The sequence below is a fragment of the Gopherus evgoodei genome, chromosome 13 (assembly GCF_007399415.2).
Source record: "Gopherus evgoodei ecotype Sinaloan lineage chromosome 13, rGopEvg1_v1.p, whole genome shotgun sequence".
NCBI lineage: Eukaryota > Metazoa > Chordata > Testudines > Testudinidae > Gopherus > Gopherus evgoodei.
In genome coordinates this window covers 30,969,724-30,981,815 of record NC_044334.1, presented here as the reverse complement: position 1 = coordinate 30,981,815, position 12,092 = coordinate 30,969,724, and the positions used below count along the sequence as shown (strand labels likewise).

At 58.2% G+C, this 12,092-nt stretch overlaps 1 protein-coding gene across 1 annotated transcript; it reads right to left on the bottom strand.

Annotated features, from left to right (window-relative positions):
* Positions 1-515: 515 nt before the first annotated feature.
* NEFH (neurofilament heavy) lies at positions 516-11,811 on the bottom strand. Its single transcript, XM_030583346.1, has 4 exons — positions 10,993-11,811; positions 6,491-6,690; positions 3,770-3,894; positions 516-2,585 (listed from the first exon to the last, which is right to left on the bottom strand). The coding sequence occupies exons 1-4, from the start codon at positions 11,795-11,797 to the stop codon at positions 1,253-1,255; spliced, it is 2,463 nt and encodes an 820-aa protein (XP_030439206.1). The 5' UTR covers positions 11,798-11,811; the 3' UTR covers positions 516-1,252.
* Between the last annotated feature and the right edge of the window lie 281 nt (positions 11,812-12,092).

Below are 12,092 nucleotides of genomic sequence, written 5' to 3'. Positions count from 1 at the left end.
CACTCCCCTCACACAGCTGGCTGCCTTGCCGGGGCACCTTCTCCAGTGCCAGCAGCCTGGGGCACAGACTGAATCCATTACCTCTCCCCCTCTCCACAGTCTATGCAAGTTGGGCTCCCCAAACTCTAAAGGAGGGCTTGCCAGAGCCGCAGACCCCAAAACCATTGCTAATACTACTGGTGAATACTTAAGAGCGCTGGACCGCACTGTGGAAGGGAACAGATCTATCCCATCTGTTTTTCATGGCCAGCCTTTAATGCAACAGCAGAACCTCCTTCTTTAGAGACCAAGGCCTAGAGTCTCACAGGTACCTAATTCCCATTGATTCCAACCTAAGTTTGGAGCCTAAATTCCTTTGAGCATCTGGGTCCAAGTCCTGTCATAAGGACCAATGTCTAAGGGTGACTGAATGGGAACCACAGCTGTTTGCACCAAATCCTTTCTACAGTGGTGAACTGTGGTCCTGTTCTCCTAGGGAAGGAACTGGCAGAGAGGAGACAGAGTAGTTAGTCTGTAAGCATTTTATTTCTTATTGCACAGAAGCAATTGAAAGTGGACTTGAGTTTGTATAGTGCACTTATTTCTTTGTGTGTTTCTGCAACTAGTATCAGAGGGGTAGCCGTGTTAGTCTGGATCTGTAAAAGCAGCAAAGAATCCTGTGGCACCTTATAGACTAACAGACGGTTTGGAGCATGAGCTTTCGTGGGTGAATACCCACTTCGTCGGATGCATGCAGCTAGTGTCTATCCTGCTTTTCTTTAAGTCAACCACAGATAGTGCCGTCTACAAAAGGAGGATTTCAATAATATCCATTTGTAAAATGAAAAGGCATTGACAACTCTGAGTTTCCTACCTTATTGTACTTCTCCGCAGTGTAACAGAGCTCTAACTGTTACATTCTTTATTGCATTTGTCCATCTATTGCACATATAGTAAATAAATGCACTTATTTGGAAAAGGGGCAGGGGTTTTTTTATAATTCAAGTGTTTAAATGTGGCATTCTGCGTGTATCACATTCTGCTATTGAAGCTATCATAACATAACATCATTGGTGGAGGCTCGGGTACTGGGTTTTGATTTCTTGCACATAAACCTATTGCTAACGTGAGCTCCAGCTCAGAGGCAGGAGGGCACCCACCATCTAAGCAAAATCTCCCCTTGTGAAAACAAAAATATAACTGACCACCTGGCAGGAAGAGCCTCCGAGTTCTCTTTGGTGGCCCATCTCCTCGCACGTCCCAGCTCCGCTCTTCACTTCTCGTTCTTTTCGCCTTTGTCGTCGGCAGCAGCAGCTTTCCCTGTGGGTTTGCCCTCTTTTGGGTCTGTGCTGGAGGACTTCTCCACTTTCTCTGCCTTGGGCTTGGTAGCCTTTGGCGCGTCTTTGGGTGCTTCTGCCTTGGGGGTCTCCTTGGTGTCTTTGCTGGGTTCTGTCTTGGCAGCCTCTGACTCTTCTTTGGGTTTAGCTTCAGCTTTGGGTTTCTCCTCTTGGTCCGTTTTGGGCTCAGCCTTCTCCTTTTTAGGTTCTTCCTTTTTTTCTTCAGCCTTTGGTTTCTCAGGCTCCTTCTCTGCTGGTTTGCTGGGCTCCTTGGCCTTGGCTTCCTTTTCCTGAGGTTTAGGCTCAGGCTTCTGCTTTGCAGCTTTCTCCTCCATCTTCTCTTCTTTGGGTTTTGGTGCTGGTTTGGCAGGCTCCTTCTCTTTCTCTTCAGCCTTTACAGCTTCCTTTTTCTTCTCCTCGGGGGCAGGGGGCTCAGGCTCGGCAGCTTTTTTCTTGTCATCTTCTTTGGGCTTCTCCTCCTCTTTCTTCTCTTCTACCTTAGGCTCAGGTTTGTGAATCTCCTTGGCTGGGATTTCCTTTTTTGGCCCCTCCTCTTTCTTGCTGTCTTCCTTCTCCTCTACTTTAGGTTTGGCTGGGGCTTTCTCCTCTTTCTCTTTCGGCGTCTCTTCTTTTACAGGCACCTTGGTTTCTTTCTGGGGTGATTTGACCAATTCTTTTTGGGGGGTTGCTTCTTTCTCTGGAGGCTTGGCCTCACCCTTCACAGGAAGCTTGACCTTCTCTGGTGACTTGGCTTCTGGGGACTTGGCTTCCTCCTTGGTGGGGGATGCAGGCTTCTCTGGAGACTTGGCTTCTGGGGACTTGGCTTCCTCCTTGGTGGGGGATGCAGGCTTCTCTGGAGATTTGGCTTCTGGGGATTTGGCTTCCTCCTTCATTGGGGACCTGGCCTTCTTTGGAGACTTTGCCTCCTCCTTTTCTGGGGACTTGGGCTTTTCTTCTTCACCTTCCACTTCTTCCTTGGGTTCTTCCTTCTCTTCCTCCTTTGCCTCAGCTTCTTCCCCACCCTCCTCTCCAGCTTCTTCTTTCTTCTCGGCCTCCTCTTCCTCCGTTACCTCTTCAGTCACCTGGATTTCCTCTGTCTGCTTCTCCACAATCACAGTTTCCTTATCAGGCTTCTCCACCACTTTGACTTTCTCCTCACGTTTCACCTTTATGTGGGTGGAAATGCTGGGGAGTTTAGGGGGTGTCTCAGGGAAGGGGAAAGGTCCGAGTCCAAACCCGATGCGACATTCCTCTCCTTCCAACAGCTTTCTGTTGTGAGTGAGAGAGACAGAGAACGGAAGTCAGAGTCCACTTGGCAGCTCTGAAAATGTTACTGGTAAATCTTAACTTTGCTTTTGTGAACCCCTGGGTCTGACCCAAGCCCACTGAACTCAATGGAAGTCTTTCAGTCAAGCACAATGGGTTTTGCATCAGGCCCTAAGGACTCCCTTGGGGTTCTGGTTTGACATTCACCCTCCAGCTCCTTGGAGAGGGGGTGTATTTTCCCCAGTGGCGCTGGGGAAACGAGCCTGCAGTAAGATTTCAACCCCTTGCCTCCATGTGTACACTGTAGCTGGGGATGCACAACCTGGGGGCCTGAGCAGCTTGATATTTAAGATATTGGTTCCCCTCCTGCCTTAGGGTAGGGCCATCTGTGTACCCAAGTCTATGTCTACACTGCAGCTGGGAGGTGTAATTCTGAGTTCGGGTAGACACAGGGGCGGCTCCAGGCACCAGCACGCCAAGCGTATGTCTGGAGCGGCAAGCCACGAGAGGCACTCTGCTGGTCGCTGTGAGGGTGGCAGGCAGGTTGCCTTCGGCGGCATGCCTGCGGAGGGTCCGCTGGTCCCGCGGCTTCGGTGGACCTCCCACAGGCATGTCGCCAAATCTGTGGGACCAGGGACCTCCCGCAGGCAAGCCGCCAAAGGCAGCCTGCCTGCCGTGCTTGGGGCGGTAAAATACCTAGAGTTGCCCCTGGGTAGATATCATATATACTAACTGTGCTCATGCTAGCAAGCTAAAACAGCAGAATGGCTGCAGTGGCACAGGCAGGGGCTTGAGCCAGTCGTCCAAATACAACCCCAGTCGGAGATCCCGGCAGCAAGCCTGTCCTGCTACCTGCGTCACCAGAGCCTCCCTGCTCTTTTTCGAGCACTAGTTGAAGCAAAGCTCGCACATGTCTGTCTTCTTGAGCTGGGAGTTCCAGCTCCAGTGGAGACAGAGTCTCAGTGAGATGAAGATGGTAGCTTGGCAGAACTGCCCAGGAGAGGCTGGTCTTAGGGTGGCCTGTGACTTAGGGTGGCCTGTGAAAGGAAGTTGGGGTGATGATACTGATTAGTGAAAAGCCCCCAGTGCTGGTGTCTATTGTGTACGCTTAGCTTTGGGTAGTTCTAAGGAACTTGCTGAGACCTGCCTCCATGAGCTCACCTCTACCCCTGCTTGTGGCTCTGTACCTGTAAGCAGCAATTTCTATATCCAGGGCCATCTTGACATTCAGCAGGTCCTGGTACTCGCGGAGCTGAGCTGCCATCTCCCACTTGGTATTCCTCAGCTCGTTGTCCAGCTGCTGGATGGTTTCCTGGGCAGAAAGACAATTGGGGCTGTGTTCAAGGCTGACTGCCCCAGTTCCCAATTTCCACTCTTCACAAGCAAAGTGGTGACTGAGCTGCCACTGTGCACCTTGGGACACCATGGCGTCCAGTGTTCATCTCTCACTGCCTTCAGATACTGCAGTGCTAGCTAGATGTGGCTGAGCAATTCACTGGGCTCATTCTCGCCTGGGTAACCCCTGCACTCAGATAGGTCACAGTTATCTTCAGATTAGCCAGGGACTGTTCTCTCTAATTTTTTACATCCACGTGCAGAATGAATTGTGTTATGTGCACCAGTAAGGGGATGATGTGTGGCAGGGTGGGGCCAAAAGGTTCAAAGTGTTGGAAGGGGCTCAGGGCTGGGGCAGAGGGTTGGAGTGCAGAGGAGTGAGGGCTGAGGGTGCGGGCTCTGGGATGGGGCCAGGGATGAGGGGTTCAGAGGGCAAGGGGGGCTCAGGGTAGGGCAGGGGATTGGAGCCCGGGGGGGATGAGGGTTCCAGCGGCGGATGAAGGCTCTGGGATGGAGCTGTAATGAAGGGTTCAGGATGCGGGAGGGGGCTCACGCCTAGGTAGAGGATTGGTGTGCCGTGGGTGAGGGCTCCGGCTGGGGGTGCAGTCTGTGGGATGGGGCCAGGGATGAAGGGTTTGGGGTTCAGGCTGCCTCAGGCTGTGGCAGGGAGAAAGGACTCCCCCCCAGCCCTCTCTCCCTGTGGGCAGCAGCTCTGGGGGAGAGGTGCCACTCCCTGCAGCAGCCCTGCATGCCCCAAATTGCTCCCCTCCCACCCCCTACCTCTCTCCTCTCCAGGCCTCTGTGAATGCATGGCCCTTCACAGCCTGTTTAGAGAGAACTATCCACCCCATCTCCCCCACATGGTGATAGTCTAATGAAAACATCAGGAGTCATATCCCATCTCACCAGCGAGTGGTGACTGAGTCTCCCCACCTCCCACAGAGAAGCAGTTCCCCTTTGGTGATAACTTGAGGTGCAACTATCCCCAGTAGATCACAGCATGGTCCTAAATTCCCCAAGCCAGGACAGCCTGTTCTCATTCTTAGTGAGTGCAATGGCAGGGCATATTCTAGGACACAGCTGGTGATTCAGGGCTCCTCCCTTGAGCCATTCCACCATCAGGTGCTTAAATCCTGTTTAGGGATGCAGAGGGATTGTTTGATCAGTCGCTCTGGGGGTAGATCAGACTGGTCAAAACCTAAGAGGGTCTGGAGTGTCTCTCTGAGGCAGGAGGAGGCAGAGACTGCGACAGAGGCTGTTCTGCAGGGGAAATCCTAGAAAAGCCAAGCCTGGGGAGAAAGCTTAGGCTGAAGTTTACACTTTGGTGGTGTTTGAAGTACCAGCAAAGCCAAGTCCCAGGAAAGGGGTGGGGTTGGAGTCTACCCAGTGCACGTGACTCTGCTCAAAGCCTGGAAGCTACAGCTAGGCTGCCATCAGGGCCGGCTCCAGGCACCAGCTGAGCAAGCTCGTGCTTGGGGTGGCAGATTCTACGGGGCAGCTTCCGCTCAAACCTAGGGCGGTAGGGCTGCGCTTTTGTTTTGTTTTGTTTGCTGCTCCAGCCGCCTTGTAGGGGGCGGCAGTGCAGAGGAGGGGAGCGCCCTGCAGCAAACTCGGCAGACCAGCCCGCATCCTTCCCTCCCCGCTGACCGGAGCAGAGCGGAGCCCTCCCACCAGGCGGCCCGGCGGTCGGGGCCGAGTGGTGAGTGCCCCGCTAAAGCGCCGGCCGCCCCCCTTCTCTCTCCCCCCACTCCCTCCCCTTCCCCTCACTAGACCGGGCGCACATTCTGCAGCACAGGGAGTTCCCTGGCTCCAGCCGCCCTGTGGGGTTTTTTTGTTTTGTTTTTCCCCTGCTTTGCCGGCCGCACCGTTATTTCTCCCTCTGCCTCCCCACTTTGCAGCTCCAGCCGCACCGTTTTTGTGTTGTTCCCCCCCTCCCGCTTTGCCACTCCAGCTGCGCCGTGTTCCCCCACCCCCCGCTTTGCCGCTCCAGCCGCACCGTGTTCCCCCACCCCCCACTTTGCCGCTCCAGCCGCTCCGTGTTCCCCCACCCCCCGCTTTGCCGCTCCAGCCACTCCGTGTTCCCCCACCCCCCGCTTTGCCGCTCCAGCCGTGCTGTTTTTTTCCCCCTGCTTTGCTGCTCCAGTGGCCCCGCCCCCTTTCTTTTTTGCTTGGGGCGGCAAAAAAGCCAGAGCCAGCCCTGGCTGCCATCCTTTAGCTGTGCCACTTCCCGCCCCCTGCACTTCTGGGGACAGGGTTATACAGGCCTTGGCTGCCATGAGACACGGCAGCTGGGTGCTGTCTTACTCCTTTGACAGAACAAGGAGTTGCAGTGGGGGAGGTTTAGGTTGGATATTAGGAAACACGTTTTCACTAGGAGGCTGGTGAAGCACTGGAATGGGTTACCTAGGGAGGTGGTGGAATCTCCTTCCTTAGAGGTTTTAAGGTCAGGCTTGACAAAGCCCTGGCTGGGATGATTTAGTTGGGGTTGGTCCTGCTTTGAGCAGGGGGTTGGACTAGATACCTCCTGAGGTCCCTTCCAGCCCTTAGATTCTATGTCCTCTGCCGCATGTTACCTGATAGGACAAGACATTAGCATGATGACGGTCTTCTATGTCCGCTCTCTGCCTTTCTAAGGATTCCTTGGTCCCCTTGAGGGCTTCAAATTCGGTGACCTTGGACTGGAGCTGCCGGCGGTATTCCGAAATCTCCTCCTGAGCAGAGCGGATTGCATCCGTGTTCACCTTGGCAGCTTCTGACAACTTGTCCAGCCTCACTACAGTGGTAGATGGAAAGAGAGAGCTGGAGAGAGGAAAGAAGAGAGAGAATCTCCTCCTTGGTTAGATAAATCATACGTTCTTCTATGGCACCCTTCACTGTAGTGTCAGAGTGTCAGCCATTCGGTCCCACCTCCCTCCCCGCTGAGGTTCTCAGAGGGAGGAGGTATCCTGCAGAAACCTCCTGCAGCCCTGAATTTGCTCACGTACCCAGCACTAATTTATTTTGTGCAATGCTTCTTTTCATTGCAAAGAGCTGTGTCCTCATCCCTGAAAGACTAAGAGAAGCTAAGGCTGTCAGAAGAGGGCAATCTGCTGAGGTAGTTACCCATGATGCAAAGAAATTCTCCAATGCATAGGATGACCATACATCCCATTTAGGCCAGGACAGTCCCTTTTTATGCCCTGTCCCCACTGTCCCAACTTTTTTTGACAAAACTGGGCATTTGTCCAGTTTGCTTTTGCCAACTGATCATCAGCTTTGTCAAAAAGTAGGGTGGCACCACTAGCGGGGCATGGAGGAGCATGCAGGGGGGCAAGCGGCAATGCCAGACCAGTGCTGTAGGGAGGGCTAGGAAGAGTAGCTCATGCCAGCCAGCCTGCCCCACATGCAGGGGAAAGAGGGGGGCCTCAGGTGGCCCCATGCACAGGCAGTGGTGGTGGGGGTTCATAGGGCCAGCCCCCTGTGCAGAGGGGAGGGGGGTCTGGGTAGGCAGCAGGGGGCTCGGGTCAGCTTCAGGCACCATTGAGGAGGGGGACCTCAGGCTGGCCAGCACAGGCTGGAGGCAGGGAGGGCTTGGGCAGCCCCACATGCAGGGGTGCAGCGGGGGCGGGGGGAATCTCCAGGGTGAGAGGGACCTCAGCCTGGCCCCATGCCAGTGGGAGGCAGAGAGGGCTTGGGCCAGCCCTGCACAGAGGGAGGACCCTCAGGCCAGCCTGGGGGTGTCACCCTACCAATGCAAACCTAACATTCAATCCATTCCTTTCTCTTGCAACATTGTCACAAAACTGACTGCTTTAGAAAGCTGCAAGAGCTCCATTGTCACAGAAGATGGAAGAGACCAGTTTGATCAGAAAATCCATCTCCCCGAAAGCACAAGTTACAGTCCTTCTCCTTCACGTGTTAAGTGACTATTGTACTTGAAATTAACCAAAAGGCCATGGAGAACCTTCCTGAGAGGAATCATGGGGCTGAAGATCTCAGAACTGGATTAGCCCTATTAACATTCTTCTTGGAAACTTTTCCATCTTACCCTGCACCACAATTTTGCAAAACAGGTGAGGAAAGCCAGCATGAATCATAGAATCAGAGAATATCAGGGTTGGAAGGGACCTCAGGAGATATCTAGTCCAACCCCCCCTGCTCAAAGCAGGACCAATCCCCAACAAAATCATCCCAGCCAGGACTTTGTCAAGCCGGGCCTTAAAACCTCTAAGGATGGAGATTCCACAACCTCTCTAGGTAACCCATTCCGATGCTTTACCACTCTACTAGTGAAAAAGTTTTTCCTAATATCCAACCTAGACCTCCCCCACTGCAACTTGAGACCATTACTCCTTGTTCTGTCATCTGCCACCACTGAGAACAGCTGAGCTCAATCCTCTTTGAACCCTGCTCTTTGGGTAGTTGAAGGCTGCTATTAAATCCCCCCTCACCCTTCTCTTCTGCAGAAGAATCACCCTCAGCTGACGTGCAATCCCAGGCTGTCACAGAAGAAAAATGCTGCAATGACACAGCATGTTTTCAGGGGCAGTTTTCTGCTGTTCTAGGTAGCTGGTGGGTCCTCTTCACTACAAGGACCTTCCAAGAAGGATGTTGATGCAGAGGGGCAGCAAATTCCCCAGAGGCAACTCCTCCCTAATAGCATCAGAAAGTAAAAGGTGTGCACTCTGGCTGGCAGATCCGCCCTGGCAGGTTAAACTCCACCAGTGTGAGCTAGCAGGCCGAACAGTGGGGAAAGGGGCAGCCATGACAGGGCAGCTGATTCTGACTCCAGTGGTGCTGCTGCCTGGCAAAGGCCAGGAGGGCTGCACAAGGCTCCCCCTAGTCTGGATAAGAGGGTTGGGAGAGGTCAGGTCAGTCTGTTGCAATCTCCTGGCACTCAGGAGTGGCAGGGGTCTGAAGGAAGCTGCACCCAGCCCACGTCTGGTGGGAAGAGATGATGATCGTGACACAGGGGCTCCAGAGTGGGGTAGTGGAATGAAATCCCTTCCTCGCGCGCCCCATGTACAGGGCCATGCCCGGAGCTAGGAAGGGACATGCCCTGGCCGCTGGCTGGAGTCAGGCTAACAGGGCTCTGCCACCAGGAGAGCAGCACTGCTCTGCCCGGGTACCACCCCTCGTGTGGCTCTGTCGGCTCAGACTGCGGCCCCGTGGCTGTACCGCGCTGCGCACCAGGCTGTACGTGTCCAAGCCCTGCCGGTACCTAGCCGGGCTCTGCAAGAGTATCCGCGGCGGGGAGCCTGGCGGGCCCATCCCCTCCGGAGACAGCGAGCCTGTGCTAGGGCTGCAGGAGCCCGGGCAGACGGGCTAGGAGAGCCTGGGCGATGGTCCAGCCCAGGCAGAGCTCGGACCAGCTTGCGGCTAGTTCCTGGGCACCGACTGCGGGGCCGGACAGCAGGGGGCGGGGCCCGGGCCTGCAGCTGCTCCTCTCCCGGGGCGGGCAGCGCTGCGTTACAGCCCGGGGGTAGGGGCAGGGCTAACCCGTCCCGTCTCCGCCGGAGCTGTCTGGACAGCTGCGCAGAAGCAACAGCCCCGGGGCCGAGGCTCCCCAAGCTGTCTGGTCTCCCGGCAGCCCGGGCCGGGGCTCCCCGCCGGCCGAGACGCTGTCCAGGGTGCTGATCCGCGCCGTGCCCGCCCAGCGGCGCTTTCCATCGACTCCAATAGCGACAGGAGCGCAGCTCGGCTCCGCAGCCGCCAGAGCCCCGCCCGCCCCAGCCCGGGGTGATCTGACCAGCGGGGCGGGAGCTACCCACCTCGCAAACCAGGGCCTGGCTTTGGGAGCCCAAGGGCACAACGCCACCCGCCCGCCCCGTTCTCCACGCGCCGGTTCCTGCATCCAGCCCCGGATCAGCGCTCCGTCCAGGGAGCGGCGCGGGCGCGCTAACCCCCCTCCTCGGTGCAGAGCTGACCGGGGCGTTGGGAGCCAGGCAGGTCGGCAGCTCCAGCGTCCCAGGTCCGCATGGCCAGTGCTGGGCGACTGATTGCGCAGCTCCAGCCCAGCCCTTCCCGAGGCGCTGGGTGGGTCTTAGCCTTGCTGGGTTGTTGACTCACCTTGTAGGAATTCGGGTTGTTGTGGCCTGATCCTCGGGAACCTCGACCCCCTGCAGCGCCACCGGGGAGTGCTTGGTGTGTGGGGGGGACTAGAGGGTGTGAAATGGGGGTCTGCAGACTGCAGAGCTGGTATTTGGGGAGCTGGGCCTGGGGAACAGCCATTGGCCTCAGGCCAGTGACGACTCAGGAAGGCTCCGCTGCAAAAGGCGGCGGTGTTTGTGTGTGTGTGTGTGTGTGTGTGTGTGTGTGTGTGTGTGGACGGGACCAGATGGTCCGTGCAGGGTCGGCGCGTGCCGTCCTTACTCCCGGCATTGGACCCCTCCTGGGAGCTGGGGCCGGGCTGGCGGCCCAGCGGCTCCAGGAGCCAACCGGGGTGCGGTGCCATGGCTGACTCCTCGCCACATGTCGCAGTCCAAGCAGCCGGCTTCGCTGTTTGCAGCATCCCTGGGGCGGGGCTGTGGGAGGAGAGCGAAGCCCCCGCGGGACAAGCCGGGCAGACCATGGAGTTCCGGGCGGCTCTGAAAGACCAGACTATAGACTGCGACGTCGGCTGCTCCCACCTCCTGCACGGCCCTCCCGGCCAAGGGAGAGCCCCCCTGGCCCCCCATACACACACAGGGCCTCTCCGCGCTCTGCTGCAGGGAATGGAGCGCCCAGCCTCCTGCAAACTATCGGGGCGAGGTTCCGCAACACCCCATCCCTGCAGAGCACTCCCCACTAGCTGCCTGCCCCCCCCCGCCCCAAGTCCCCCTCCAGGCAGTACGAAGGGGGTGCCTGGGCCCCACATTCCTCCTTCCTGGACAGCTACGGGGGTTGGAGGTACCGTAACACCTCCCCGCAGCGCAAAGGGTCTGCCCAGCCCCCTCCTCCCTGCCGGCTATGGGGGTGGGGGGTACCGTAACCCCCTCCGCTGTCCACAGCGCAATAGGGTCTGCCCAGCCCCCTCTTCCCTGCCGGCTACGGAGGTGGGGGGTACCGTAACCCCCTCCCCTCCCCGCAGCCCCCTGCACTGGGGCGAACCCCTCACCTCGGAACCACTCCTCGGACTGCAGCGCGTTCTGCACCGCGTGCCCCTCCAGCTGGGCTCGGATCTCCCTGAGGGCCGAGGTGACGTCGGGCTTGGCGCTGTCGCGGAACTCGAGCGAGGCCTGGCTGCCCTGGATCTGCAGCAGCAGCTCGCTCACCTCCTCCTCGTGCGTGCGGCGGAGGAAGAGCGCCTCGTCCTGCAGCGCCTGCGCCTTCTTCTCCAGCTCGCCCTTGGCCAGGCTCGACTCCTCCGTGTAGCGGCCCAGGGCCCGGGCGGCCGCCTCGGTCTCCTCCCGCTGCCGGGCCTCGTCGTCCAGCCGCTGTCGGAGGTGCTGGATGTCCTCCTCCAGCCGCTCCAGCTCCAGCTGCAGCTGCCCCTTCTCGCTGCCCAGCCGCACCACGGCGCCCCGCATCTCACCGATCTCCCGCTCGTAGAGCTCGCCCAGCGCCGAGCGCCCGGCCTGCTGCTGCCGCAGCGCCGCCGCCTCGCCCTCCAGCTGCCGGTTGCGCCCCTCCAGCTGCCGCACCTTGTCGATGTAGCCGGCGAAGCGCTCGTTGAGCGCCTGCAGCACCTCCTTCTCGGAGCGGGCGCGCAGCTCGCCGTTCAGCGACTCCAGGCTCTCGGCCGACGAGCCCAGCTGGCTGTAGCCGCCCGCACCGCGCCGGAGCGGGGAGGCGGCGGTGGAGCCGCGGGACCAGGACTGCGAGTGGAAGCCGCTGGAGGCCAGCGAGCGGGAGCCGCTCCGGGCGCTCTCCTTGCGGAGCGGGCTGGCCCCGAAGAGCGCGTCTACGCTGTAGCTCAGCATGGTGCGGGCGAGGCAGGCCGGGACTGCGGCAGGCGCGGGGAGCCGCCGCTTATATAGGGCTCCGGCACACGCCCCCTTCTTCCAGACAGCGAGCCGGCGGGGGGGGGGGTGTCTCCTCCTCCCTCGCCCCCTCCTACCTCGCCCCTTCGCCGCCCGTTCCTGGGGGGGAGCCGCAAAGGCAAGAGCCAAGTGCCAGGTGTAGCGGGGAGGCGAGAGCCCCCGAGGGATCCGGAGTTAGGAGACCCCCTGACCCCTTCCCACCAGCGGGCTTCCCCACCGCGCCCCCAAAGGAGCA

What these genes read in the sequence shown, in the direction of transcription:
- NEFH (XM_030583346.1), bottom strand. Translation starts at nt 11,797, where the DNA reads ATGCTGAGCTACAGCGTAGACGCGCTCTTCGGGGCCAGCCCGCTCCGC. An exon ending in CTAATGTCTTGTCCTATCAG is followed by an intron (nt 3,895 to 6,490) that starts GTAACATGCGGC and finishes CTTTCTGCCCAG; the next exon opens with GAAACCATCCAGCAGCTGGA. An exon ending in ATAGAAATTGCTGCTTACAG is followed by an intron (nt 2,586 to 3,769) that starts GTACAGAGCCAC and finishes CACTCACAACAG; the next exon opens with AAAGCTGTTGGAAGGAGAGG.